This window comes from Castor canadensis, chromosome 2 (genome assembly GCF_047511655.1).
Source record: "Castor canadensis chromosome 2, mCasCan1.hap1v2, whole genome shotgun sequence".
NCBI lineage: Eukaryota > Metazoa > Chordata > Mammalia > Rodentia > Castoridae > Castor > Castor canadensis.
The window spans coordinates 174,236,931-174,263,693 of record NC_133387.1 but is presented as its reverse complement, the minus strand read 5'-3'; the positions used below and the strand labels follow the sequence as shown (position 1 = coordinate 174,263,693).

Sequence of the window (26,763 nt, the reverse complement as noted above, 5' to 3'; positions counted from 1 at the left end):
AAGCCGCATTCTCACTTCCTAACTGGTCGCTGCAGGTATCACTTAGCAGCCTGAAGGCGGGACTACATGCTCACACCGAGCTGCCATAGGCCGATGCGTGAGAGCGAAGAGCGCGGAAAGAACGTGCTCCGAGCAGTTTGGTTGAAGGTCGAGGAGTGACGTGTCGGTCTGCGGACTGGGAAGGAGTCGTGGTGGGAAGGTGTGGCCCGTTTACCCCAGCCACGTGATCAAAAAGCGGAAACTACCCTGGGAAACTGACGGAAACTACAAATCCCAAAAAGCGGTACAGTGAAACTGCCGTCTCCGCGTTTTAACAAATGGAACGTTACCTAATAAAAGGTTAAAGGACCGGAGGGAAGAATGTTGCACCTATTCTAAATGAAAACATGCCTTGAGCGAATCAGAATTTGTCTGCCAATGCGCTGAAGAAATATTTATACTACGCTCCGATAACTACGATAAGGGGGATGCCTAACATTTCACGAGGCATTTCCCCATACTTCAGCCCCCGGCTTTGAGAAAAGTCCCCGTAGGCCTAAAAGGATTGTAGGGTTACGATGGAAGAACCGCCAGTGCCCGGCTAGCCAGTTCTCCCCAGCAGGGGACCCGGCCTCGTGGGAACAAGAGGCCGCCCGACCCGACTTAGCTCACCCCTTCCTAAGACACCTGCAGAGTGTTTTCCCTATGTTGCCTCTTCCTTCTTTCCCCAAAACATTGCTGGGCTCAGGGAGGGGGCAGTGCCGTCATCTTTCAGCACAAACGTGTGCACTGAAGTGTTCAGGCACTTCCATTCCGCAGTGAAAAGGCAGGACCGGAAAAGGTGCGAGCTGCCGGCCACGGTGCAGATGTGGTTGCCAGTGCCACACCCTTTCCCAGTTATTCTCCCATGAAGGGAACCCAACAAACTTACTGACGGTGCATTTTTAAGGCCGGCGTCAGTGGCTCACGCCTGTAATCCTAGCTACTCAGAAGGCAGAGAACAGGAGGATCGCGGTTCAGAGCCAGCCTGGGTAAGTAGTTCAGGTGACCCTATCCTGAAAAAACCTACTAAGATAATGGGCTGGTGGAGTAGCTCAAGGTGTAGGCCCCACGTTCAAGCCCCAGTACCAGCAAAAAGGAAAAAAGAAACTACATTATTTAAATCACATGTAGTTTCGCAAAAGTCACGTGAACAGGCTTACTCCATCCGTTATAAATCAATAGCTCCGCTACTTTGTTTTGTTTTTATAGTAAATATTCCACCTAATTTTACTTATAGAAGAGGAAATATAAGGCCCATGCCTGTAATACCAGCACTCGGGAGACTGGGGCAAGAGGATCTCCAGTTTCATACCAGCCTGACCTGCATAGGGAGACCATATCTCAAAAACAAACAAAAAAAGGTTTTCTTTTTAGTTTTTCTAGAGTCTAAGACGGTCAAGATGGAAGGGACATATCTGACAGAATGCCTTCTGGCGTCATAACGTGCAGGCATTGCATCATATGGTAAGAGAGCACCTGTGGGTGGGGGGCCAAGAGTTTGGTTTTTGTTTTTTGGGGTTTTTTGTTGTTGTTGTTGTAGTACTGGGGTTTTAACTCAGGGCCTCATGCTTGCTAGACAGGTGCTCTACTACTTGAGCCATTCTGCCAGTCCTTTTGCATGTTGGGTTTTTTCGAGATAGGGTCGCATGAACTACTGACCCAGGATGGCTTCAAACTGCCATTCTCCTGATCTCTGCCTCCTGAGTAGCTAGGATTACAGGCTTGAACCACCAGAGCCTGGCAAGAGTTTTTCTTTTTTAAAAAAAGGAATTAAAATTTGAAAAAAAAAATTTTCTTTGGTACTGGGCTTGAACTCAGCCTACACCTTAATCCACTCTACCAACTCTTTTTTGTAAAGGGTTTTTTCAAGATAGGGTCTCATGAACTATTTGCCTGGGCTGGCTTCACACCGTTATCCTCCTGATCTCTGCCTCCTGAGTAGCTAGGATTACAGGTGTGAGCCATCAGTGCCTGGCAAAAGATTGCTTTAAAGTTTTTTTTTTAAAAGTACTGCTAAGACTATTAAAATGTTGATAATTCTTTTTTTTTCATTATTGAACATGTTTCTGAAAAACAACGTTATTTCCGGTTCTAGGTACTAAAATCAAATCACCTTTCAGAAGTCAAAATACACTATTAATCACAAAGTTTAAAATGGAAGCTATTTTTAGGCTGTGTCTTGGATACCACACCATGTGGAAAAGCTAATCTTTAAATAAAAGCAAAGCCAGGAAAACTAGGTATTTCAAGAAATATAAATAAACCCACACATAAATGTGTGGTTCAAGTGGTAGACCTCCTGCTTTCCAAGCATAAAACCCTGAGTTCAAACCCCAATCCCACCAAATAATAATAACAATAATAAACCCATAGGTCACACATGAATTCAGTTTATCAGTTAATTCTCTTTCCTTCTCACCAAAAGTATTGACTTAGTGGTTCCTTCAGTTGCTTAAAATAACATTTGGCAGCACTATTCACAATACGATATGGAGTCAGCCTACATTCCTGTCAACAAATGAATACATAAAGAAAATATGATACACAATGGAGTATTATCTAGCATAAACAAGAATGAGATTTTGTTATTTGCAGGAAATAGGATGGAACCATACTAAACAAAATAAGTACTACATGTGTTTTCTTATATGGAGAAATTTAAAAAAAAAGAGGACCTGCAAAGTAGAAGAGGAATTATTATGGACTGGGAAGAGACAAAGAAGGAGAATGAGAGAATACAAAAAGGGTAAATGGACATGATCAACACAAGATGCATACACTGTATGCATGTATGGAAACATCACAGCGAAACCTGAGGCAGGCTAGCATAGGTTACATGAGAATTGAAGAAAGCAGAAACAAGAGCTAAAATTGCAAAAACAGTGTTAGGACTGCATAGTTAAAATTAGACATTGTACTAAATAATCTTTAAGAAAAGGACACAAGGGCTAATGTCATGGCTCAAGCAGTAGACCACCCACCAAGTAAACCACAGCAGAAGGAAGGGAGGGAGGGAGGAAGCGAGGGAGGGAAAGAGGGAAGGAAGGAAGCAGTACCTCAAAAAAAAAATTACAAGACATAAGCCAGGCTTGGGGAGCTCATGTCTGTAATCCCAGCTACTCCAGATGGATGCAGAGATTGATGAGATTCAAGACCACCCCAGGCAAAAAGTTTGCAAGACCCTACCTCCACCAAGAAAGCTGGGCTACCTGTAATCCCAGTCACAGGAGACATAAGTAGGAGGACTGCAGTCCTATTTAAAAATAACAAAGCAAAAAATGACTGGGGGCATGACTCAAGTTACAGTACCTGCCTACCAAGCCCAAGTCCCTGAGTTCAAACCCCAGAACCACCAAAAAAAAAAAAAGTTACCATAAATAGGTACCCAGCTGGGCACTGTTGGCTCATGCCTAAAATCCTACTACTCCTACTCGGGAGGCAGAGATCAGGAGGATCACAGTTTGAAGCTAATCCTGGGCAAATAGTTCAAGAAATCCTTTCTCGAAAATACACAATACAAAACAGGACTGGCAGAGCGGATCAAGTGGTAGAGTGCCTGCCTAGCAAGCATGAGGTCTGAGTTTAAACGCCAGTACCACCAAAAAAAAAAAAGAAAAGAAAAGAAAAATGGGCACCCATATCACAAGATCCTTTGATTGGTAAGATCATCCTAGACCCAGTGATAATGCAAAACATTGCAACAACATTATTGAATATTATCAGGTGCCTAATATAAAGAAATCACTTGTCGAGAATTGAAAAATTGAAGTGAGATTCCCCTAACCTACTTTTACGAATACAAATAGTCCCCAATGGAAGAATCACAAATTACTCCCCTTTACCCATACTTCAAGCTCGTGGAGTGCATACTCCTTTTTCTGCTTTTCACTACTTTGTTGTTACTTGCCTTATAAAATCTTTATCTACTTTCTACTTTGTGAATTGTCCTGAAATTCTTTTTATCAATATATTTAAGAACCATAAAAACCAAGTAATGGGGTTGGCAGAGTGGCATAAGTGGTGCCTAGGAAGTGCACAGCCCTGAGTTCAACACCCAGTACCACCAGAAAAAAAGAAAAAAATCACAAAACTCAAAACTGGGTAATGAGTCAAAAGACCTCCTCCTCAACTCATCCCTGGTTACAATCCCATTAATTTGTATAATTAGTATGTTGTAATAATAATAATAATATGAACAACCAGGCTAGAGGCATGGCTCAAGTGGTAGAGCACTTGCCTAACAAGTGCAAAGGCCTGAGTTCAAACCCTAGTATCACCAAAAAAAAAACAAATTAAATAATAGAAATCAAGAAATTATAGGGTTAGGGGAGTGGCTCAAGAGGTAGAGTGCCTGCCTAGCAACCTCAAGGCCATGAGTTCAAACCCTAGTACTGCCCTCCAAAAATTTTAATAACATTTCCTAGGAGTCAGGACTTTCATATAGAGATGTAGGTCTTTCCTGAAGTGTCTATCTTTTCTATTCCTGCTAGTCAGACTTTTGTTACTGTGACAAAATAGCTGAAATGATCAACTTAAAAGGAAGAAGTTTTATTTTGGCTCATGTTTTCAGTCCATGATCATCTAGACCTCTTGCTTTAAACCTGTGGTGGCATAGTACATCACACAGCAGCAGCCCAAGGTAGAGGAGACTTGTTTACTTCATGGGAGCTGTGAAACAGAGGAAGGGCTGGGATCCTAATATCCCTTTCAAGGACATACTCCCAATGACCTAATATCCTTCCACTAAGCCCTTCCTCCACCTCCCAATAGTGCCTTGGATTGACTAAGTCTTCTGGGGGTGCTCAGTGGTAGAGCACTTGCTGGGAGGGGGAGGAGAGAGGGAGAGGAGAGAGAGAGAGGGAGAGAGAAAGAGATAGATCCCAACTATAGCACTGTCATTGATGGAAGGGAATACATGCCACATGCCTCCATTTTATCTGTAGCACACTGCAGTAATGTTTTCTTCTCCCTAGAACCTACTTCTCTAAATGTGCTTCAAAGCAGTGCTACTATTTCCTCCCAATGCACTTCTAGATTCCACTGCTGTTTCATGTTGTTTGGTTGTGTATTTTGTTTTAGTAAGGCATCTGTTTCTTGGATTTATTTTTCAAGTAACTTTTTCAGAAACACTGAATGAAAAGCAACTAATGCTTTTGTGTGTCTAAAAATGCATATATTTTGTCCTTGATAAATACCATGGCTAGGTTTAGAATTCTAGGGCCAAAATTGGGATCCACCCACTCCATTTAAAGCACAGTAGTGCACATAAAAGCACACTTTTAAGGCATTGCAATGTTATCTTTTATCATCCAGTGTTCTTGAGAAATCTGACACCAATTTGAGCCACATTCCTTTATGGGTAACCTATTTTTTTTTGATAGTTTTCATTTTTCCTTCTTTATACATCGTAGGCCCTTTGGGTCTGAAAATTAATTTTCATCATCACTCCAGGAAATTAAAAAAATTTTTTTTTCATTGCTGGGGACTAAACCCAAGGTAATTTTATTCTTGTCTCTGTTTCTGTCATTTTCTGAAGTTTCTATTCAATGAATGCTGGACCTCCTCTGATACCAGAATCTTAACTTTTTCGGTGTCTTGATGTATTTTCTTTGTTTTGGAAGATTTCCTCTTTATCTCACAGTTCACTAATGTAGCCTTTTCACTGTCACTTTTATAAGCAGTCTCATTTTAAATTCCAGTAACTTTTCTATTTCCTTTTCACAGCAATCTCCTCTTATGTAGTAGATGCAGTAGCTTCTCAAGTTTCTATGAAAGTAGCTATTCAGATTTCTTAACTCTTACTGGAGTGTAGCTCAAATGCTAGGGCAGCTGCCTAGCAAGTACAAGGCCTGAGTTCAATCCCCAATACTGCCAAAAAAGAATCTACATTTTCTTTTGTGTGGTACTGGAGTTTGAGCTCAGGGCCTCGCACTTGTTAGGCAGGCACTCTACCACTTGAACCACTCTGTCAGCCTTTAATCTCCAGGGCCAGGTGTTCTGTTACATGTATTTTGGAAAAGCTGCTGAGATGACTCCCATGCTGATTCCTAGCTAAGAATTAATTATCTAGAGCCAGGTGTGATGGTGCATCCTTGTAATATCAGCACTTGGGAGGCTGAAATTTGAGGATCATGAGTTCAAGGCCAGTGCCTGGGTTACATAGTGAGACCTTGTCTTAAGAACACACACACACACACACGCACAAATTAGTTATCTAGAGCTGGGTAGGTCAGTGGTAGAACACCTACGTAATATACACAAGGCCTTGGGTTCATTGCCCAGCACCAAAAAATACAGTAAAATAAAACAAAATCCAGCTGATCATCTGGTCATTATTTCTTCCATAGCTCTCAAAGCACTATAAAACATTTAAATTTGAAATGAGTCAAGAGGGGATTTTGGGGGCTAATTTTTTAAATCAGCATATTTTAGTTGTACCAGGGATACATTGTGACATTTACAAAAGTAGCTACAATATACCTTAGATTCACTTCCTACAAGAAGGTTAAGAGGCTGGCAGTATGGCCTGTTCTCTCATCATTCTCTTTAATTCCAACTTTATCCAGCCGAAACCTATGGAAAAATAGTAGCTATTTGATTATATAATTTTTTAAATGTTCCTGTTCATTTGCTTGTCAGTCTCCCTCACTGGAATGATAGGTCCAGAAGGGCAGTAATCTTACCTTTCTGGTTCCAGTACCTTGCAAATACCTGACAGAGTATGTGCTCAAATACTTATTAAAGTCATATCTTACCCTACTTGATTGATTACTGGTTCTATGGACTTGCTTCAGATCCATCCAAAAATGTTTCATTGATGTATGGGTCTCATTATTAGACAAGTCTGTTACACTGACCTGAGGTGAACTTCTTTTTGACTTCTGTCTGTGAGTCATATAGCTCAGGTAGATTATACTAAAGAGGGCTGAGCAGACTGTTTCCACCACATTGCTGAGGAACTCATAACCCTTAGCAAAGCAGTCTCAATGATGGAGGTGAACCCTGAGTATAGAGCTGAATGCACTACTGCTATAATCAGAAAATAAGTATTAGCTGGTGTAAAGTGACCAGAGAGCCATAGTTGCTCTTTTTCACCACAGATATCTACAATGGATGTCATTTTTTTAAAGGTGGCTTACAAACCTCTGGCCATTAGTTGGCCATTTTGGGATTTATCCCAATTCCCCTCTCTTTATCAGCACTAGGGTTTTGAACTCGGCCTCACACTTGCTAGACAGGTGTTCTTACCACTTGAGCCACTCTAATTCCTCTTAAAGCTTTATGTTAGGCAAGTCAGTGCATGAATCTGTGCATCTAAGCTTTAGTGGGACCAGAAGTATAGCTCAGTACTAGTATCTAACATGCTGGAGGCCCTGAATTCAATCCCTAGCACCACAACAAATAAGATATTTCTAGTGGACATACTCAGGTCTGAAGCATCCACTTTGTTTTGGTGGGGGGGGGTGAGGGTTAACTATGGATTGAACTCAGGACCTCATCCATGCTAGGCAAGCACCCTACCTGTTGAGCCACACACACGCAGTCCCACATAGTGAAATTTTTTCACTTTCTAATTCTTTTAAGAGTTGCTATAATAGGCCAGAAATGGTGGTGCAGGCCTCTAAAGGTAGAATAAAAAGAATAGTGTTTTAAATCATATGTGCCTGCCCAAGCTGTGATGACTACTCCTGAAACGAGCTTTTAGTGAAAAAGCAAGAAAACTTCACATTGCTTTTCTGTACATACTGAGGTTTTCCCAAATTTCTATTATTGCAGATTTCCCTAGTATACAAGTTTGTCATCTCTCAACTACTAATGAGACTGGAGATTCCTCACTCCCAATCACTTAAACTTTAAGCATTTTTCTATAGGCAGGCACAGTGCTGGGGATAAAACTAGGTACTTTCATCCACTCAGCCTTCTAAAGAGTGAGGCTTCTAATTGGCACAAATACAAATTTTGGGCAGCAAAGATGTGGCTGCTTAGCTAGGTATGGTGGCAATTGCTTATAATCCCAGCCACTCAGGAGGCTCAGGCTGGAGGACAGAAAGTTAGAGGCCTAACAACCTCGGCAACCTGGTGAGACCCTGTCTCAAAAATGGGCTGTAGCTCAGCGGTAGCACCTGACTAGCTGGCATGAGGCCCTGGGTCCAATGCACAGTATCGGAGAAAAAAGAATGTGGCTGCTTAAATAACTAGGCTTATTTCTAAACCTTAGTTTTAAAAACTAAGCTTAAATAAAGCAACTACTCTCCGGTTTCAAGCTGAAGAAATACTGAGGCCTTTTTCAAACCACCTCTGTAGCAACCTGGAAATAGTTATTTGCAATACTATCTTCAAATGACAAGAAGTAGCTGGGCATGATGGCACATACCTGCAACAGAGACTAGCCTGAGCTTTATGAGACCCTGTCCCCCCCCCCAAAAAAAAGTGTCATTCAGAAATGCTAGAAGCAAATTTTACTTTAAACTATCTTACAATTTTCTGTAAACAATCTAGAAACCCTCCTCACATGCATGGTGATGCATACATGTAACCAATCCCAGCACTTGGGAGTTAGAGGCAGGGAGATCATTAATTCACAGCAAGTCTGGGCAACGGGATCCTGTCTCAAAAACAAATAACCCCCCATAAGTAAATAAAAATCCTCCTTACATCAATTGCATAAACATTTCAAACTTGCATTAAAATTCCCAGCAACAATTTTTAATTCCTTATTTTGTCTTGTATATAGTAAAGGCTTCTGTAAACCAAATGTTGAATCTCTTCCTTTGACTTATAAATGGCATGTTCAATGCACTGAAATCTAAAAGAATGTTTCTCCCTTCATAAATACACAGTAGATGTACATATACACTTTAAAACAACTCAGCAATCCCAAATGCTGGTGGAGTGACTCAAATGGTAGAGTGCCTATCTAGCAATCATGAGACCCTGAGTTCAAACTCTAGTACCACCACCAAAAAAAAAAAAAAAAAAAAAAGTCTCGCTGGGTGCAAGATTATGGCTTACACCTATAATCCTAGCTACCCAGCAGAGGAAGCCAGCCCAGGCAAATAGTTCATGAAACCCTATCTCGAAAAAAATCATCACAAAAAAAGGGCTGGTAGAGTAGCTCAAGGTGTACACCCTGAGTTCAAACCCCAGTACCACACACACACACACAAAGTCAGAGTCTTTCATAAAATGTATGTCATTTTCAGGGCTAATCTCTCAAAACTAGAACTAGATCATCCAAGTCAAAGTCTTATGATCCATGAATGATTTGCAAATTTAACCACTGCACACTTTATGGGAAATCAGCTCACGTTTAATTGTGACATTTTAAAATTGTACAAGTTTTTGACATCTGCCCTCCACATTAGTCTCTTAAAATGACAGGAAAACATCACCAATCACAGGTTTAATGGGTTTAATAAGTTTACCCTTTCAGTTCCTATTTGCAGCACCCGATATTCCTTTGAAATACCAGTCATACCTGGCAGTGGCCAACAGTAAGTTTCCATCTTCCAGAGTTGAAAAGTTCAGGTTCTCTAAGCATTCTATATTGCAGTGGCACTTGTCCAGAATTGGTACCTCCCCATTGTTGGGGAACTTTAAATGTACCAGTGAAAAAATCTTTTTCCCCTTCAAGGGGAAGAAAGAAAATTACTCCTCAAAACCAGCTGATCTGGCTGTAAGGTGTTTCCTTTTGTCCCATCTCTTCAGGCTCTTTTTTTCTCCTCCTTTTTTTTTTTGCAGTAGAGCAAGAGAGACCAAAACCTAACCTGAGTTACAAGAAACATGACAGTGATGGCTATAAAGGGAGTGTTAAGGAGCAACTGAGGTAACTCCTCTATCTCCCACATCCAATGTATGTGCTTCACAGAAAAACAACAAAAATAACAAATCCACAAAATACAACAGCTAGAAATACAAAATCCATTCATCCAAGGGTGCTGGAAGGCAGGAAAAAGATGGGAGGGAAAATGGCACAGGGAGAAAAACAAAGTATTCAAATCAGTCCAGGCACAGGGGCTGGCAAATGCTAGAAAATAGCTGCAGAAAAACCTGTGGTCCTTTTAGACTCACGGTGGTAGTAAAAATCCACATACTGGTGTCAAGAAGATTCTGCCTTACATGCACCAGAGTCAAAAATCCCAATTCCTCAAAGAGAAGGGAAAATGCAGAGGGCCCTTGGCAGAGTGGATTCTGCCTTCCCTGGCATGGGAGAACAGAGAAAAGAGCTGCCACAGCCTCCATCCAATCCCACCCATACCCTCTGGAGAACAGGTAACTCAGTGGCCTGCAGCAGCCTTCAATTTGGCAGGAGATGGATGTGGTGAAGGGAACTTCTCTGCAGAGGTGGAGCTGCTCAGGGCAGACTGCAGGTAAACTGTCTTGTGGAAGAGTCTGTTGCTTAAGAAGACCACCAAGGAGAAGAGGCGCAACTGGAAAAGGCTAAAGGGCAAGAGACCCAACTTGTTAGCTCCCCAGTAGACTTAAAAGTATTGTCTCAATTATGTATGGCTTATTTGACTACATTAAATTTAAAACTACATAGGAAAAAAATAAGGCAACTGAAATTTGACCAAGGAAGTACAGATAGCAGGCACATACACTGTAGCCTGAACTGGCAACTAAAGCATATACTAGGACAGGGGATGTAGCTCAGTATACAAGATCCTGTGTTCAATATCCACCATTACAAAAAAAAACCCACTAGGTTCTGCTGCTCAAAACACTATGGAATCATAGATTTATTCTCATTTGAAAAGCACTTCTCTTCTGTGGCCAGATTATATATTCCCACTTTTCTTTTCCATGGTACTAGGGACTGAACCTGGAGTCTCCATGACCCAGCCCCTCCCCTTTTATTTTTTCTTTTTGAAATAGTCTCACTAATTTTGCCTGAGTTTGACCTCATGATCCTCCTACCTTCTCCTCCCAAGTAGCTGGGATTATAGCCACTACTTTTTAAAATAGTTTGCCATTCTTACAAAAATGGGCTTTACCCAGATGTTACAAGTGTCTTATACCCAGTGAATTGTTAAATTTTAATAATATGTATAACATGCCAGGCTTGGTGACTCCTACCTGTAATCCCAGCATGGGGAAGGCCAAGGAAGGAGGATCACAAGTTTAAGGCTACCCAGGCTACATAGGGAGAAAAAAGATAAAATAGTGTCTATTTGAGAAACGTGCAAATTTATGTGAAAAGTTTAAGGCATGTCCCATAAGTGTTTCTCTCTCTTTATATATTAAGGTTTTCCTGAAAAGAGATTATTAAAAAAAAAAAAAGTCTCACGAATATAATTGTATTAGAGCTCCCCTTTATACAGAAACAACTTCATCATTGGCAAGACTTACTATGCTTTTCCAGGTGTCTTTGCTTCATTGGCGCTGATAATGAATAAAGGAAAGAGAATAGAGAAGAGGCAGCCACTGGTGGGGAGAGGGGGGGAAGAAGTGATTAGTCACCTTCACAACAGCCATGACTTTGAAGAAAACAGTAGAAACCCAAAGTCCTTTGCCTGCAGTGCAAACACCATGACTTAATGAAACCTTAACACAGCTTTTTAAAAAAAACCTCAGAGCCTTATGCCTGCTAGGCAGGAGCTCTATTATATCAGTCATGCCGCCACCCCACAAACACAGCTTTTGAAAAGAAAAAAAGACTTTCCTAAGCACTGAGTATGCTTACCACTGCTTCAGGAGGCAACATTGAAGAATATGAGATAGAAGGTCAGGAAACTAAATCTTAATCCCAATTGACAACTGTCTATGACTGCCAAGAAGAAAAATCTTTACAGGTCTACTGATGGTCAAATAAGAATCTAAGAATGTTCAACACCACCACCCACCACCACATAACCAACCAAAACTACCACTACCCCCACCACACCAAGAAAAAAAAGAATATAAAATGCCTGGCATAGAATCAAGCAAATAAAAGATGCTCGCTACTACATGAGTTTTTATTTTTACTAGTCTTTTTCAAATCTCTTGAGCCACATTACCTGATAATGTATGAGGACTGCATTGCTGTGAGGAAAGCCAAGGGCAAACCAAACCCAAAGTAGTAAGGCCAGTTCCTTTCTATGTTTGACAATCGCTGGTGCATTTCAATTCCTAAAACAAGGAAGTCAATATAATTAGGCTGCATATTTTACTTTAGTCAAATGACTAAATAACTATGGCAAACAAACTATTTGATGCTTGGGTTTTAGGTACAGATCTGCCATTTAGAACATAGCTACAGCATATAAAATAGAATTGTGCAAATCTGGTAATATACAAAGCTTTTACAATTCAATAATCTCAATTTCAAAGTTGACAGACTAAGTGAATTATAAATTTTAACACCAGCCAGTCCCACAAAAAAAATCAACACCAGGATCCTTTGTCAGTACTAGTCTGCAACAAAGCAAAGTATCAAACAAAAAGGATCTTATCATATAGAAATCAACCACATACACCCAGATGAATATGCCAAAGACTTTTTTTTAAAGATTCCTAAAAAAATCTAAATGTATTGGTATCTATTTAATTTATCTAAAACTTGCCATTTTATTACATTAAGCACCAGCATAATTCTACATCAACCCTTCCCTGAGTCTCAAAGTTAAGGGTGATACTCACTGTGCCAAATGTGAGCTCCCTTTTGCCAATGAGGCTACTTCCTTTCAAAGATCATTTGCCAAGGGCTTTAGCTTGAACAGTTTAAGTCTGCTTAGCAGTAGCATTTCCAAACAAGGCCTGTACATTCTGGGTTTCTTTAAATGGACTTACCTTTATTGAACCAACGATATTCAAAGCAGTACAGTGAGTAGAGAAGGGACATATGCAGCAGACTAACCAGCTGACCAACAAGATGAATGGGAAAGAGACTCACAAACATCCCCTGAAGAATAAATATAGCAAATCTTAATTCTAAAGCCTCCAATACCTAACACTATTCATCCATACCTCTAATCATTGCCTGCAGAGATAGCCTCCTAGCTACTTCTCAAATTTTTGAATAGGAGGAGTGGAGAACACCCAGAGTGGTAGGAAAGAACAGGTTAATTCATGCTTCTTACAATTTATGATACTTAAATTCTCTAGTTGTTTCAGTGAAAAAATGATTTAAAAATCATTACCTTCCTCAAGGCATATATGTACAAATGTAAAATCCTGTGTTTGTGAAGTTCCCCTAGTTAAGCTTTTTCTAAAATTTCCCCAAGTATCTAGAAGGCCAGCCTCACCTGGATAAGGAAAAGAGCCTGTAGCAAAAGATTGAAGAGCATGTCAGCAATTATTTTGCTGACACTGGGGAATGGATGAGGCTTCCTCCCTGACACCTCAAATGCCAGGTCGGCTATATCCTGAAACAGAAAAAATAGTACAACAAAACGTGAATTAAATGACCTTAATGTCTATTCCCAAACCTAAGACCAGAGGTCTGCCACTAGAACTGCGAGGTGAGAAAAACCTCCAGACATCTCGCAATGAAATGCTTCAGTAACTGGAGATAATAATTCCACTTTTTTGGGGGGTGGGATGGGACTGGGGCTTGCAAAGTAGGCATTTTACCACACCTCCAGTCCATTTTGCTCTGGTCATTTTGAAGATGGGGATCCTACAAACTATGTGCCCATGTTGGCCTCCAACTTTGGTCCACCCCATGTCAGCCTCCCAAGTAGCTAGAATTACAGGCACGAGCCACCAGGGCCTGATGATAATTCCACTTTATAAAAGCAACCACCCACTGGCCGCTTGGCCAACAAGTTAAGGCTGAGAAATAGGTCTTTATATGGCCACTAACTGTCACTCTATTCTGCTGTGGACCTACTTGAAACCAAATGGCATTCACAACTTTGCTAAGCACAAACAGGGGGAGCACCCAAAGAGCACTGAAAATTGATGTGAGGAAGAATTCCAGCCACGACCAAACATCTCCATGCAGTGATGGATCACCTAAGAAAAGGAAAATAGTTATTAGTTTAACTAGGCAAATGGAAAACCAGAAGACCAAATATGGAACTCCTACTTACTATTCTTTTTTCCTTATACATCTTTCTGTTTCCTGCCAGTAGATCATCACATCCAGTTCTTAAAGAGGTTTGTTCACAGTAGACACACATTCTGGCCACAACTCCAGTTTAGAGCAATCACAGATATGTGCTGCTTATCATAAAATAAACTTGCCTGCTTTCATGGAGTCAGTGATTAACACTGCACAATTAGCAGGAAAGCACGTGCATTTAAATCCAAGTTCTGCCCCTTATTAATGGTTTAACTGTAATAACTAACTTCCATTTCCTCATCCATAAAATGGATAGAACAACAATGCCTATCTCAAAGGGCTGCTGAGAGTTAAAAACACTAAAAATTCCTGGCCCATAGGAAGTGCTCAATAAACTGAGGAAGACTAGAAACATCTCCCACCTCCATCCCTAGCAATCAGCAAGGTATGTACTTACCAATAATTCGGGCTGTTACTGACTGAAGCACAGGAATAAACACTCGATAAAACAAGAGAAGACTGAACTAAAGGAAAGAAGCAATAAAGTAAACATCAAAAGTTCTTCTTTAGCTGGGGACCTGGCTCAAGTAGTAGAGCACCTGCCAAGTAAGCACAAGGCTAAGTTCAAACCCCAGCATCACCAAAAGGGAAAAAAAAAAAGTCTTTCTTTAAAACAAAGAGTTTCAAGTTTCAGTGTGATTTCCAGATTTCCCATCTGGAAAATCAGATCCATTTGTATTTCATAATACTCCAGCTGAGTGGTGCAAACCTAATACAGTGAAACTTTTGGGGGCAAATAACATTTCAAGTATCATTCAGGTCAAAATATAAGAGAATATAATAAATACATGCGAGTTATGTTATTTTTTTATGGTACTAGAGTTTGAACTCAGGGCCTTATGCTAAGCAGGCATTCTACAACTTTGAGCCATGCCCTCGGCCATAGTAATCTTTATTAATTAAATCTAAAATCTGCAAACATCTATGAAATGTTTATATAAGATAAACTGAATTACACTAAACCCAAAGTCAAAGGATATATTTAACTCTCAATTCTTCAAAGTACCCACATTTCTCTAAAGACTGTGCTAGTTCTCAGTTAATTATAGGTAACCTTTTTTGCTCTGGGTTTCACTAGTAATCAATTCTAGTCAATCACTATTGCCAGAAGCAAGGAAAGCCCTGCTCTTGCCCAGCCTTATGTGCTCTTCTGCTCTGATTCCCATAGATCTCTTAGCCAAAATGTCTAGACAGTATCACTAGAAATTGTTATTTATAATAATAGTAAAACTGTGAATGAGTCATTTTTTTTAAATTGTTTTCTTTGAAGGAGTCATTTTTTAAAAACAAGATAAAAGTGTGTATTCAGGACTATCCCTAACACTTGTGTACATGCAAATGTTCTTTCCTGAATAGGAATAAAATAACTAAAGATCCACAGAACCTAAGTTATAATCTTTTTTTGGCAGTAACTGAGGTTTGAAGTCAGGGCCTTCCAGTTTCTAGGCAGGTGATCTACTTGAGCCATGCCACCACCCCCTTTATTTATTTATTTATTTATTTGCTTTAGTTGCTTTTCAGGTAGGATCTCTCACTGTTTTGCCTGGGGCTGACCTCAGACCATTATCCTCCTACCCATGGGATCACAGGTAGATCCATCATGCCTGGCTTGTTCACTGAGATGGGCATCTTGATAAATTTTGCCTGGGCTGACCTTGAACTTTGATCCTCTGTAGCTATACCTCCCAAATAGCTGGGATTACAAGTGTGAGCTACCACACCATGCATTCTGACCTTATGTTTGCTAGGCAGGCACTCTTACCACTTAAGCCACACCTGGCATTCTGAGTTACAATCGTAATCATATATACATAAGCAGTTGAAAGCTATTTGTCTTAGTGTTTCAAGGAAACAGCTGAGAACTATTAACCTAGCAACAACCTGAAGATTTGTTATAAGGCACCTGGAATTTGATGGAAAAGAACTCACCCAGAATACTCCGCCATTCCAAGCACAGCACTGGAAGATTCTACTAACAATACGAGGCTCACTGGAAAAGACCGAATGTATTTGGCTTATCAGGCACATAAGTTATTTCCTAATTGTTGCTCAGCAGCTCTCCATTTTATACCTTCTATTGGCACAATATTATTTTTGAGCACCTAATGTTCTAACTCAGTCAATACGAAAAGATTAAAAATATTTCAGATGAACCAGCTTTCTAAAAATTTTTTTTTAATTCTTTTCTGAAATCTTAGGCAGAAGATTAAAAGAGAAAGGCTAGGATTGGAATTCTATTAATAAAAAAAGGCAGGGAGGAGAAAAATTAAATAAAGAAATGAAAAAAATCCACATAGACTTTCATACAAGTATCCATCAAATCAAATAATTTTTTCTGGGTCTTTTTTTTTTTAAATATAACATTTTAAGCAAAGATTCTAGTTTAAGTCAATGTGGGGGGAGGAAATCAACTGTAACATTTTTCTATGAGAAACTACAAAACAAATAATGGGGTGCTGAAACTTTAAGTCACTATGCAGTGACTTTAAGTCTTTATAAGTAACTTTAAGTCTTTATACTAAGGATCAGCTATTTCCTAAGGTGCCCTCCCAGGGACATTTTCTGCCATGGGTCTCCCTCCTTACCTCTCCTGCTTCCGCTCTATACTCTGGGCTCTCCGCTGTGCCAGGACACTACTTGCCCTTCTTCGACGCTGTTCCTCTCTCTTTTGCTGGATTCGAGCGTCTAGCTTTGAGATGGTACAAATACCCCAGATGGAGTCTTTGATTCCCTATAAACAAGGATATTTTTAGAAGGAAGATTATGGATTGGAGAAGACTTTCTGAAGTTACATACAAGAAAATATAAAGTAACAGTAGAAACTATAGTATTTATTTTGCTACAGAGCTGAAAGAGCCCTTTTTTCCCCCCAGTTCTGTGATGGAACCCAGGGCTTTATGCATCTAGGCAAGTGTTCCACCACTGAGCTACATCCTTTGTCCTTAGTTTTCTTTTTAATTTTGAAATGATTCCTAATTTACAGAAAAGTTGCAAAGCTAATGAAGAACTTCCAAATACCTTTTGTCCAGATTCACCCGTTTAATATCTTTTTTTTTTTGGCAGTACTGGGGCTTAAACTTGGGGCCTCACACTTGCTAGGCAGGCACGCTACCACTCGAGTCACTCCGCCAGCCCTTTTGTGTGTCTGTGTGTGTGTGTGTGTGTGTGTGTGCGTGTGCATGTGTGTGTGCTGTGCGTGTGTGTGTGTGTTCTGAGTATAGGGTCTCACCAACTATTTGCCTGGACTGGCCTTGAATCAAGAGCCTTCTGATCTCTACCTCCCAAGTAGCTAGGATTACAGGCGTGAGCCACCAGTGCCTGGCTCACCAGTTCAGCATCTTACCATACTAACACACATACACACTTTTTTTCTGAATCATTTGGAAATAGGATGCTATATCATGTTCCTATACTTTCAATTTTTCAGTTTGTATTTCCTAAAAATAGCATTTTTTACATTACCATAGAATAGTTATCAATTTAAGAAATTTAATACTGAAAGAATTTAATGAAGAGTCCACATTTCAGTTTCTCCTTTATGGTATTTTGCCCCTCAAGAGTTCAGTCCAGAATCAAATATAGTATATAGCTACCACATCGCTCTCCCTTCCTCCCTTCCCTTTGCCCTTCCTCCCCCTCCCTCTCTATTTTTTGATGGTATTTTTTGTTTTTTTTATTTTTTTTGTGGGGGGAGGTGGATTTTTTTGTCTCACTCTGTAGCCCAGATGGGCCTCAAACTCATGATCCTCCTGCTTCAGCCTCCTGAGTGCTGGAATTATAGATATGAACCACCATGCCCGGCTTGGGTACTGCAATTTGAACCTTTGTGCTTGCTAGGCAGGCACTCTACCATTTGAGTCACACCTCCAGCCCTCCACTTAGTCTTTGTAAATCAACATGAGCTTCTTAGCCTTTGCCTTTCTTTTTGAAGAATACCAACCAACTATTTTACTAATTTCTCCCAAGACTTAGGTTTCCTTATGATTAGAACCCAAGTTAAGCATTTTTGGCAGGAATATCATAGTGATGGTGTGCCCTCAAGGTATCACATTAAAAGGCACAAAAGCCAGGCATGGTGGTGTACTGTAGTCCCAGCACTAGGAGGCTGAGGCAGGAGAATCTTGAGTTTGAGGACTGCATAGCAAGACCTTATATATCCTGCCCATCAAGTTTTACCCTTCAGATTTAGCATCCATCAACAATTCTTGCCTAAACCAACCTTGCTAGACCAAGGTTGGAAAAAGACAGAGAGAGAGAGAGAGAAAGAGAGAGAGAGAGAGAGAGAGAGAGAGAGAGAATAATTACTCTAAAAGTAGCCAGAGGAAAAACTGTCCTATATGGACATAGGACAGGGAGGGAATTATGGAGACTATAGACAGTGACAAAGACAACTACCAAACATATTTGAAGAACTCCAGGTTACTGTTGGTGCTATAACACCAGAATTATCTGTCGCCCAGTTCAAAGAACTGCATTCATTTATCTAGCCATCCATCCAACCAATCATATATTGAGCAACTTCAATAACCTAGCCATTGGTCATATGAAGAACTCAAGAAACTTATAACTCAAAAGGAAAATTATACAAGTAAACCCAAAAAATTACATTACAACTTAATAAGTGCCAAACAAATTTATGTCCAAAGTATATGGTAGCACTGGGGAAGTTAACTTCATGAAATGGCAAAAAAAAAAAAAAAAAAAAAAAGGATTCTGAAACTAATGGCCAATGTAGATTTAAGGATGGCATTCTTATTGCCTGTTATAGCCAAAACAAATTTTAGAAATAATAGCCAGGAGACACAAAAGGGGCTGGCCATGTTTAAGTAATCTGTACTACCTGCTGATTAGAGCATAGTTTGGCAGTATAATTTTTGGTCTTATTTTGCTTTTAACTTTTTTTTTTTTTTTTGGTTTTGTTTTGCTTGAGACAGTGTCTTGCAATACTGTCCAGGCTAGCCTCAAACTCACTGTGTAGTCCAGGCTGAACTCATGATCCTCCTGTCTCAGCCTCGTGAGTGCTGAAATTACAGGCATGTACCACCACTCCCAGCTCAAAATAAAAAGTTAAAAAAAAGGCTCTGGAACCAAGCTAAGCAGGATCCCAACATTAAAGACATTCATTAAACAGGTCTCCCAAGCTCACAGAAGATACACGATCATTCCCATCTCTTAAGTGGTATGGACTAGAATAGGTTTCCATATGAAGGAAGCAACAAATATGAGAAAAATTCCGAAAACTCCTAAAGAATTTCCTTAGACAGTTCCTTCAGCAAAAAGGTCAAGAAACAAAATTCTCAAAACGAGATGTACTCACCCTGCCAAGGTCCTGGAGAAAGGTTTTGACACTGTCAGCCATCTCTTCACCACCCAGACTATCAGCTACACAGAGGAGAGAGAAATGCCCCAAAATGTCTCATCATGAAGGACCTGAAAACAGATGGAATATAGCGGAGGAAAAAGTTATAATGTCTGATGACCCTGCATTCTTGTGGCTTTAATAGGAGAGCAACAGATTCTAGAGCTAACACAGCACTAAGTGAAGCTATACCTGCAAATGCTGAAACCTAAAAGCTATAATTTTTGAATTGGGGCAAGGGGCGCGGGGGAACGGGGAGTCTTGCTAGGTTGACCAGACTGGTTCCAAACTCCTGGATTCAACCAATCCTTCTACCTCTGCCTCCTGGAGGAACTGGGAATGGCTAGGATGATAGGCACATGTGCCTGCCTGGCATAACTTTGTTTTGTTTTGAAATTACTCACCACCCTTTCACTTTTACGTAGGTAAATGTGCTCCTGGACTGGTGGACCCCTCTGAGCCTCCTACACATCCCAAATACCTTTGAGAATTAGGAGGTAAGTGGTAACATTTCAGTATCCTCTTAAGCAATTCTTACGCTTACTAGATATTCTCAAACACTCAAATGAAAATACAAGAGCAAAATAAAAATTCTTATAAAAATTACTAAATATGCCACTTGAGTCATACACAAAGCCCTCAAACACACAGCAAGGTCTAAGGTATGATGTGAAACTACCTACTGAGTTCTCCAAATAGCTATTTCTATGTTTTCTGGGGTTTTTTTTTGGCGGTACTAGGGGTTGAATTCAGGGCCTCCCACTTGCTAAGCAGGTGCTCTACCATTTGAGCCACACCTGTAGTCCTCTTTGCTTTAGTTTCAGATAGGGTCTCATATTTTGCCTAGCCTAGACTATCATCCTCCCATTTATGCTTCCCCCTTGGCTGGGATGACAGGCAATCCCTTCCCCCCTCACCCCCCTTCCCCTTGCCACCCCCAAGCTATTGGTTGAGATGGAGTCTTACTACCTTTACCTGGGTTGGCCTCCAATCTCAACACTCCTGATCTCCACTTCCTGAGAAGCTAGGATTACAGGCACAAGTCACTGCGACAGCTGTTTTCAACTTTAAATATATTCATGTATGTATAATTTTAGTAATCATGCAAGAAACAGTGAATTTTGGTATATGTGCTACTGAAGTGAGCACATATTTTATACTAGGTCAATGTTGGGGGTGTAGCTCAGTGATACAGTACATGCTTAATATGTGTAAAGCCCTGGGTTCCATCTCTTGTGCCAAAGTAAATAAATAAATACATACATACATACGTACAAAAAGTATGGTAGGCCCCCCAGAAAGGGACATATACATATACATATGTACTATTTTTTTTTTTTTTTGTGGCACTGGGGCTTGAACTCAGGGCCTCGCACTTGCTAAACATGTGCTCTACCACCTGAGCCACACCACCAGCCTTTTTTTGTGTTGGGTATTTTTGAGATAGTCTTGTGAACTATTTGACCTGGCTGGCCTTAAACTTCAATCCTCCTGATCTCTGCCTGACTCCTGAGTAGCTTGGGTTACAGGAATGAGCCACTAGTACCTGGCTTACATATGTATTCTTTAAAACAGTAAGGCTTTCTCATTTTTTCAAGTAAATGGGAAATCTAGCTTCAAAAATTAAGAAATTAAGGAGTCTTTGCTCCCATTTCCTGTGTGTAGGCAGGGAATGTTTCTTTCTTCTACTTCTCTGTACTTCATCCTGCTATACTGAATTCTTGCTAACACTTCAAAAAAAATTAAGAAATTGAGAGTTCATATGTATAAACATTCTTAAAATATTATTCTCATTTAATTCTTTTAAAGTGAATTGTAGGTGAATAGAAACCCCACTTGTGGAAAATTTTTTAAGTTAGGATTCTAAAGTTGTCAAGCTGCAGGATTCTCAATTTAAGAGACATAATTTTGCCGGGCACCAGTGGCTCTTGCCTGTAATCCTAGCTACTCAGGAAGCAGAGATCAGGAGTATTGAAGCCAGCCCAGGCAAATGGTTCTAGAGACCCTATCTCGAAAAACCCTTCACAAAAAATAGGACTGGTGGAGTGGCTCAAGGTGAAGGCCCTGAGTTCAAGCCTCAGTTCTGCAAAAAAAAAAAAAAAAAAAAAGAAGTGACATAATCTTAATATAATGACAACATGAAATTCAAACTTCAAAACATAAGACACTTTCCTTAACCTTTAACCACTTCAAGAACCTCATTGACCCAACTGGACCAATGCCACTCAGAACTGGAAGAGCAGGGAGCACAGCAGTTGGAAGGCAACCTGCACAATACCACACACACCATCTGCTCCTGAGGTCAAATCCTACCCACATGTGCTCACTTCAGTTAGAGACATTTCAAGGGTTAAGAAACATCTATTAAGACTCCCACTCCTGCCTCCTAAAAACAAGCACATCAGAGTTCTAATCATGTGAGTACAGGTACAGATACTGATCTGAGGGTTGTGGTAAAGGCAGTCCACAGCCCAAGGATGAGCAGACAGTTCATAAAGACCATCAAGGATCCACTCTCTAACCAACTACTTGCTTATCTACAAATTAAGGGTATCTAAAATTCATATATTTTTTTGAGTATAGAATGCCCAACAGAGTAAAAACCTAAAATTCCCTACAGACATTAACCTACTAACAAATGAGCTATCTTGGAGGTTTGAGGAAGCCCATTACTTAGTCTGGATTTCTTACAGGGCACTGACTGGGAGTCTGAAGCATGTCTACCCTATTGAATCTAGCTAGTTAATACCTGGGTTCTGTATGCACCAACCCGCAAGGTACCTACCTACTAACCAACAGTGACTTTGAAGGTCAAGTCACTTCAATTTCATACTGTTTCCAGTATCTCTCCTACAGGAGTATTTGGTATAAATTACCCAGTTTGACAAACAACTGAGGCATGGATAAAAATAACTTGCCACAATCTGAGACCACACAGACTGAATGACACAGAAGGATTCTACGAGTGAGGGTATCAAGATGCACTTAGTTCACAGCGTTTTACAGCTTGAAGAACTGAGTCTCCAAAGTTAAACGGCTTGTTCAAAGTCACAGCAAGCGAAACGCAACGGTGGCAAACTTCAGAACCCTGGTATTCCAACCTTGGGTCCAAGACATCTTTTTGCTTAAGCTCTGCAATGAGGATTTTTGTTTAACCCAAGCATCCCATAGACAAATACTATGTAACCTTTCTTAAACCTTGCCATTAAATTCCTGACAGTCATTACAGCAGATTAAGCATCTACTGAAGCACAGTCCTGCACTTTCATTTCTAAGCCACTAAGCACCAGTCCCGGAAAGCAAGAAGCCGGCACATCCCAGTCCAGGTACCGGCAAGGTATACATCCTCGCTTCTCACCGGGCTCCACGGACTGCCTCCGAACTCCGAAGTCCACTCGGACCGGGTCTCCCTCCCTATCCACAGCAGTGCACAAAGCGCGGACCGCGCTCACCTCGGGTCACAGGGACAACTAAAGACAGCCGCGCCGCACCTAGGGAGAGGCTCACTGTCGCCCGGCCCGGCTGGCTGACACTTCCCGCAGGGATCCCTTCTCGTCGGGGTCCTCCCCCGCAGTCCCTGCCGGAAACCTCACAGAGCCACTCTCCGGCCCTCCTGCCCTCACACGCCCTCCCGGCCCCGCCGCCCAGGATCCGCGATGCGACGGTCCCGTAGCCCTGCTCTCCGCAGACCACACCTACCCCACAGCCCTGCCGCTGCGGCTCCGGCCCGGGCGCTCGCCCACCCCAGGCCCAGCCGCTCGGCTCCTCCGCGCCCGGCCACCGCTCCGCCGGGCGCTCCCAGGGCCCGGGCCGCTGCGCCCGCACTGGGCATGCCCGGGCCGCACGGGGCCGCTGGGAAGTCGGGCGGGCACCAAGCTGGGTCGCCGAGTGGGGGCGGGGCCAGCAGGACGTGGGCGGGGCCAGGCGGAGAGGAGGCGGGGCCGGAGTGCCTGGGAAATGTAGTTGGCGCTGCCGGCATCTTTCGCCGCCTCCAAAGACGCTGGGCTCCCGGATGGCGGCGCTCTCCCACACCTCCTCTCTAGTCCCTTTGTAACTGATCCCATATCTGGCGCTTTGCCTTTCCCCGCTTACCTCCACAGTGATGCTGGTCTTTCTAAAAATCCTATGAAGGCTAGTAACGATAAAACATGGATCACTCTGATTTATTTGGAGGCTTTTTTATGGTAATGGGACTTGAACTCAGGACCTTCACATCGAGCCACTCCACCAGCCCTTTTTTGTTATGGGTTTTTTCGAGATAGGGTCTCCTGAACTATTTGCCCGGGCTGGCTTCGTACCGCCATCCTCGTGATCTCTGCCTCCTGAGTAGCTAGGACTGCAGGGTGTGAGCCACCAGCACCTGGCTTCTTCTTCTTCTTCTTTTTATTATCATTAAAGATTACTAAACAATTCTGCGTTTAGGCCAAGTTTCACTCAAGGTAATTCAGAGCTGAGCGCCAGTGGCTCACCCGGTGGAGTGGTTCAAGGTGTAGACCCTGTGTTCGAGCCCCAGTACAGCAAAAAAATAAAAGTGAAGTTAGACGCAGGCATGGTGGCTGATGCTCCCTCCTGTGATAGGAGGATCACTTGAGTCTATAAAGTCAACACTAACTTAGAAAGACCCTGTCTAAAGAAAAGAAAAAAAAAAGTGACGTTAGAGCTAGAGATGTAACCCAGAGGTAGAATGCTAGCCTAACATAAATGAGGCACTGGAATCAATTTCTATCACGGCAAAAAAAGAAAGAAAAAAAGAATTTAGTTAAGTATAAGTCTACTCTGACATGACTGATGAAAGAAAATATTACAAATCCCAACATACATCATAAAATATAAAGAAACAAGCCAAGCATGGTGTTTCATTCCTGTAATCCCCATACTTGGAAGGCTGAAGCAGAAGGATCATGAGTTGAAAGGCAAGACTTGACTCATGCTATTCCCGATTTTCCCATTGGAAAAATTTCTGATTGCTTTTTTTTATTTAGGTGGACAGTCTTTAAAAATAAAAGGCATTCAAACTACAGTCCCACCAAAAATAAAAAAAAGAAAGACTATGATTTATTAAACATCTACTATGTACCAGGCTTTCCATATTTATTTTACAAGCTTTTAAGTGTTGTAACTGAGTTTTAAAATTCCAAGTAGGTTTGTCTGATACCAGTGCCACATCCTTTTCTTTACCATATCTGCCTTCTGTTATGGAACACTACAAGGCCTCCCAGTTAAATTTAGGCTGTGTAGTATCATCACTAAAGTAGTGGTTCTCTTGATTTCAATGTTCAGATGAATCATCAGGAAACCTTGCTCAGTACAGATTCTGATTCAGTTGATCTGGGGTGAGGGCCAAGATTCTGTAGTTCTAACAAGTTCCCAAGTGACCCCAATAAACATTTGCTGAGAACCTGTTATTAACCTTGGCTGAGTGTTTGGGACACATGAAGCCTTCACCTTGCTTCCTTCCAATGGAAAAATAGACAAAGGAAGTCAACGTAATGAAAACAAAGTTCTGAGTGATAATAAGTTAGCAAAGAAAGGAGAAAGCAAGAAGGAAGTTCTGCTCAGAGGAAGCAGCACAAACAAAACTACCTAGAAATTGAGAGCACTGAGATTTATTTGGCATAGCCAGAACTCAAAATAGGAGAATTGGCAAGAGATACACTCTATTTGCCAGGCTCTTTTCGAATAATAGGATTTAGTGGTAAGCAAGGCAGACAAGATGTCTGTTGTAATGGAGTTCACATCCAAGTAGGAAGATAAGCTAAAGTAGGGTAGAATAAGATAAAATGGAATAAAACAAGATAATTCCCAATAATGATAAATGATGAAAAGTAAAAAATGGCAATGTCATTATTAAGAATGGCTGACCAGCCAAGCACTGGTGTCTCATGCCTGTAATCCTGGCTACTCAGGAGGCAGAGATGAGGAGGATCATGGTTTGAAGCCAGCCCCAGGAAAATAGTTTGCAAGACCCTATTTTGGAAACCATCACAAAAAAGGGCTGGTGGAGTGGCTCAAGTGGTAAGAGCACATGCCTAGCAAGTGTGAGGCCCTGACTTCAAACCCTCCATACCACCAAAAAAAAAAAAAGAAAGAAAAAGAAAAAAGAAAGAATGGCTAACCACTTACCTGCCATTGGCTTCCTATTTTAGCAGCTGACTTTATGTTGAGATATAAATGCAGAGGAGGACACAGTCTTGTAAAGATCTGGGGTTAGCAGAGGGAACCAAGTACATAAGCACTTGCATAGCAAGCACAAGACCCTGAGTTCAGACCCCAATACTGCCAAAAACAAAACAAAACAAAAAGATTCTAAGTACATAGCCTCAAGATAAAACCTTACCTGGTATGTGCCAGACACAGAAACAAGGACAGTGTGGCTGCAAATAAGACGGTCATGTTTGCTTCCTTCTGCATCCAATCAATCACCAAGGAGTTTTGATTCCATTGCCTAAAAAGAAAATAAAAAGGCGGAGGCTCAAACCTGTAATCCTAGCTACTCAGGAGGCAGAGATAGAAAGATAGTGGTTAGAAGCCCGTCTGGCCAAATACTTTGCAAGACCCTATCTTGAAAAAAAATCCATCATAAAAAAAGGCCTGGCTCACTATTCACAATAGCCAAGTTATGGAAACAGCCAAGGTGCCCCACCACCGACGAATGGATTAAGAAAATGTGGAATTTTATGCAACCATGAAGAAGAACGAAATGTTATCATTCGCTGGTAAATGGATGGAATTGGAGAACATCATTCTGAGTGAGGTTAGCCTGGCCCAAAAGACCAAAAATCATATGTTCTCCCTCATATGTGGACATTAGATCAAGGGCAAACACAATAATGGGATTGGACTTTGAGCACATGATAAAAGCGAGAGCACACAAGGGAGGGGTGAGGATAGGAAAGACACCTAAAAAATTTGCTAGCATTTGTTGCCCTTAACGCACAGAAACTAAAGCAGATACCTTAAAAGCAACTGAGGCCAATAGGAAAAGGGGACCAGGAACTAGAGAAAAGGTTAGATCAAAAAGAATTAACCTAGAAGGTAACACACACACACAGGAAATTAATGTGAGTCAACTCCCTGTATAGCTATCCTTATCTCAACCAGCAAAAACCCTTGTTCCTTCCTATTATGGCTTATACTCTTTCTACAACAAAATTAGAAATAAGGGCAAAATAGTTTCTGCTGGGTATTGAGGGGGTAGGGGGGAGAGAGAGGGGGCGGAGTGGGTGGTAAGGGAGGGGGTGGGGGCAGGGGGTAGAAATGACCCAAGCCTTGTATGCACATATGAATAATAAAATAAAAAAATAAATAAATAAAACAATTTGACAATTGGGAAAAA

At 41.2% G+C, this 26,763-nt stretch overlaps 1 protein-coding gene and 1 non-coding gene across 3 annotated transcripts; one reads left to right on the top strand and one right to left on the bottom strand.

Annotated features, from left to right (window-relative positions):
* The first annotated feature begins 115 nt into the window (after positions 1-115).
* Positions 116-22,798, top strand: LOC109700307 (uncharacterized). Its single transcript, XR_012445581.1, has 4 exons — positions 116-1,010; positions 1,396-1,485; positions 19,853-19,924; positions 22,121-22,798. It is a non-coding gene; the product is annotated as an uncharacterized protein (transcript).
* Positions 9,310-23,259, bottom strand: Ei24 (EI24 autophagy associated transmembrane protein). Of its 2 annotated transcripts, none has more exons than XM_020185445.2 (11): positions 23,127-23,259; positions 19,386-19,498; positions 16,654-16,799; positions 15,998-16,058; positions 14,466-14,532; positions 13,835-13,959; positions 13,248-13,367; positions 12,793-12,904; positions 12,021-12,132; positions 11,371-11,445; positions 9,310-10,461 (listed from the first exon to the last, which is right to left on the bottom strand). In XM_020185445.2, exons 2-11 carry the CDS (start codon positions 19,425-19,427, stop codon positions 10,299-10,301), a joined length of 1,023 nt encoding a protein of 340 aa, XP_020041034.1. In that variant the 5' UTR covers positions 19,428-19,498; positions 23,127-23,259; the 3' UTR covers positions 9,310-10,298. The 2 variants fall into 2 exon arrangements, with proteins under 2 accessions (XP_020041034.1, XP_073922568.1); XM_074066467.1 differs by lacking the exon at positions 23,127-23,259 and adding an exon at positions 22,786-22,804.
* Positions 23,260-26,763: the final 3,504 nt, after the last annotated feature.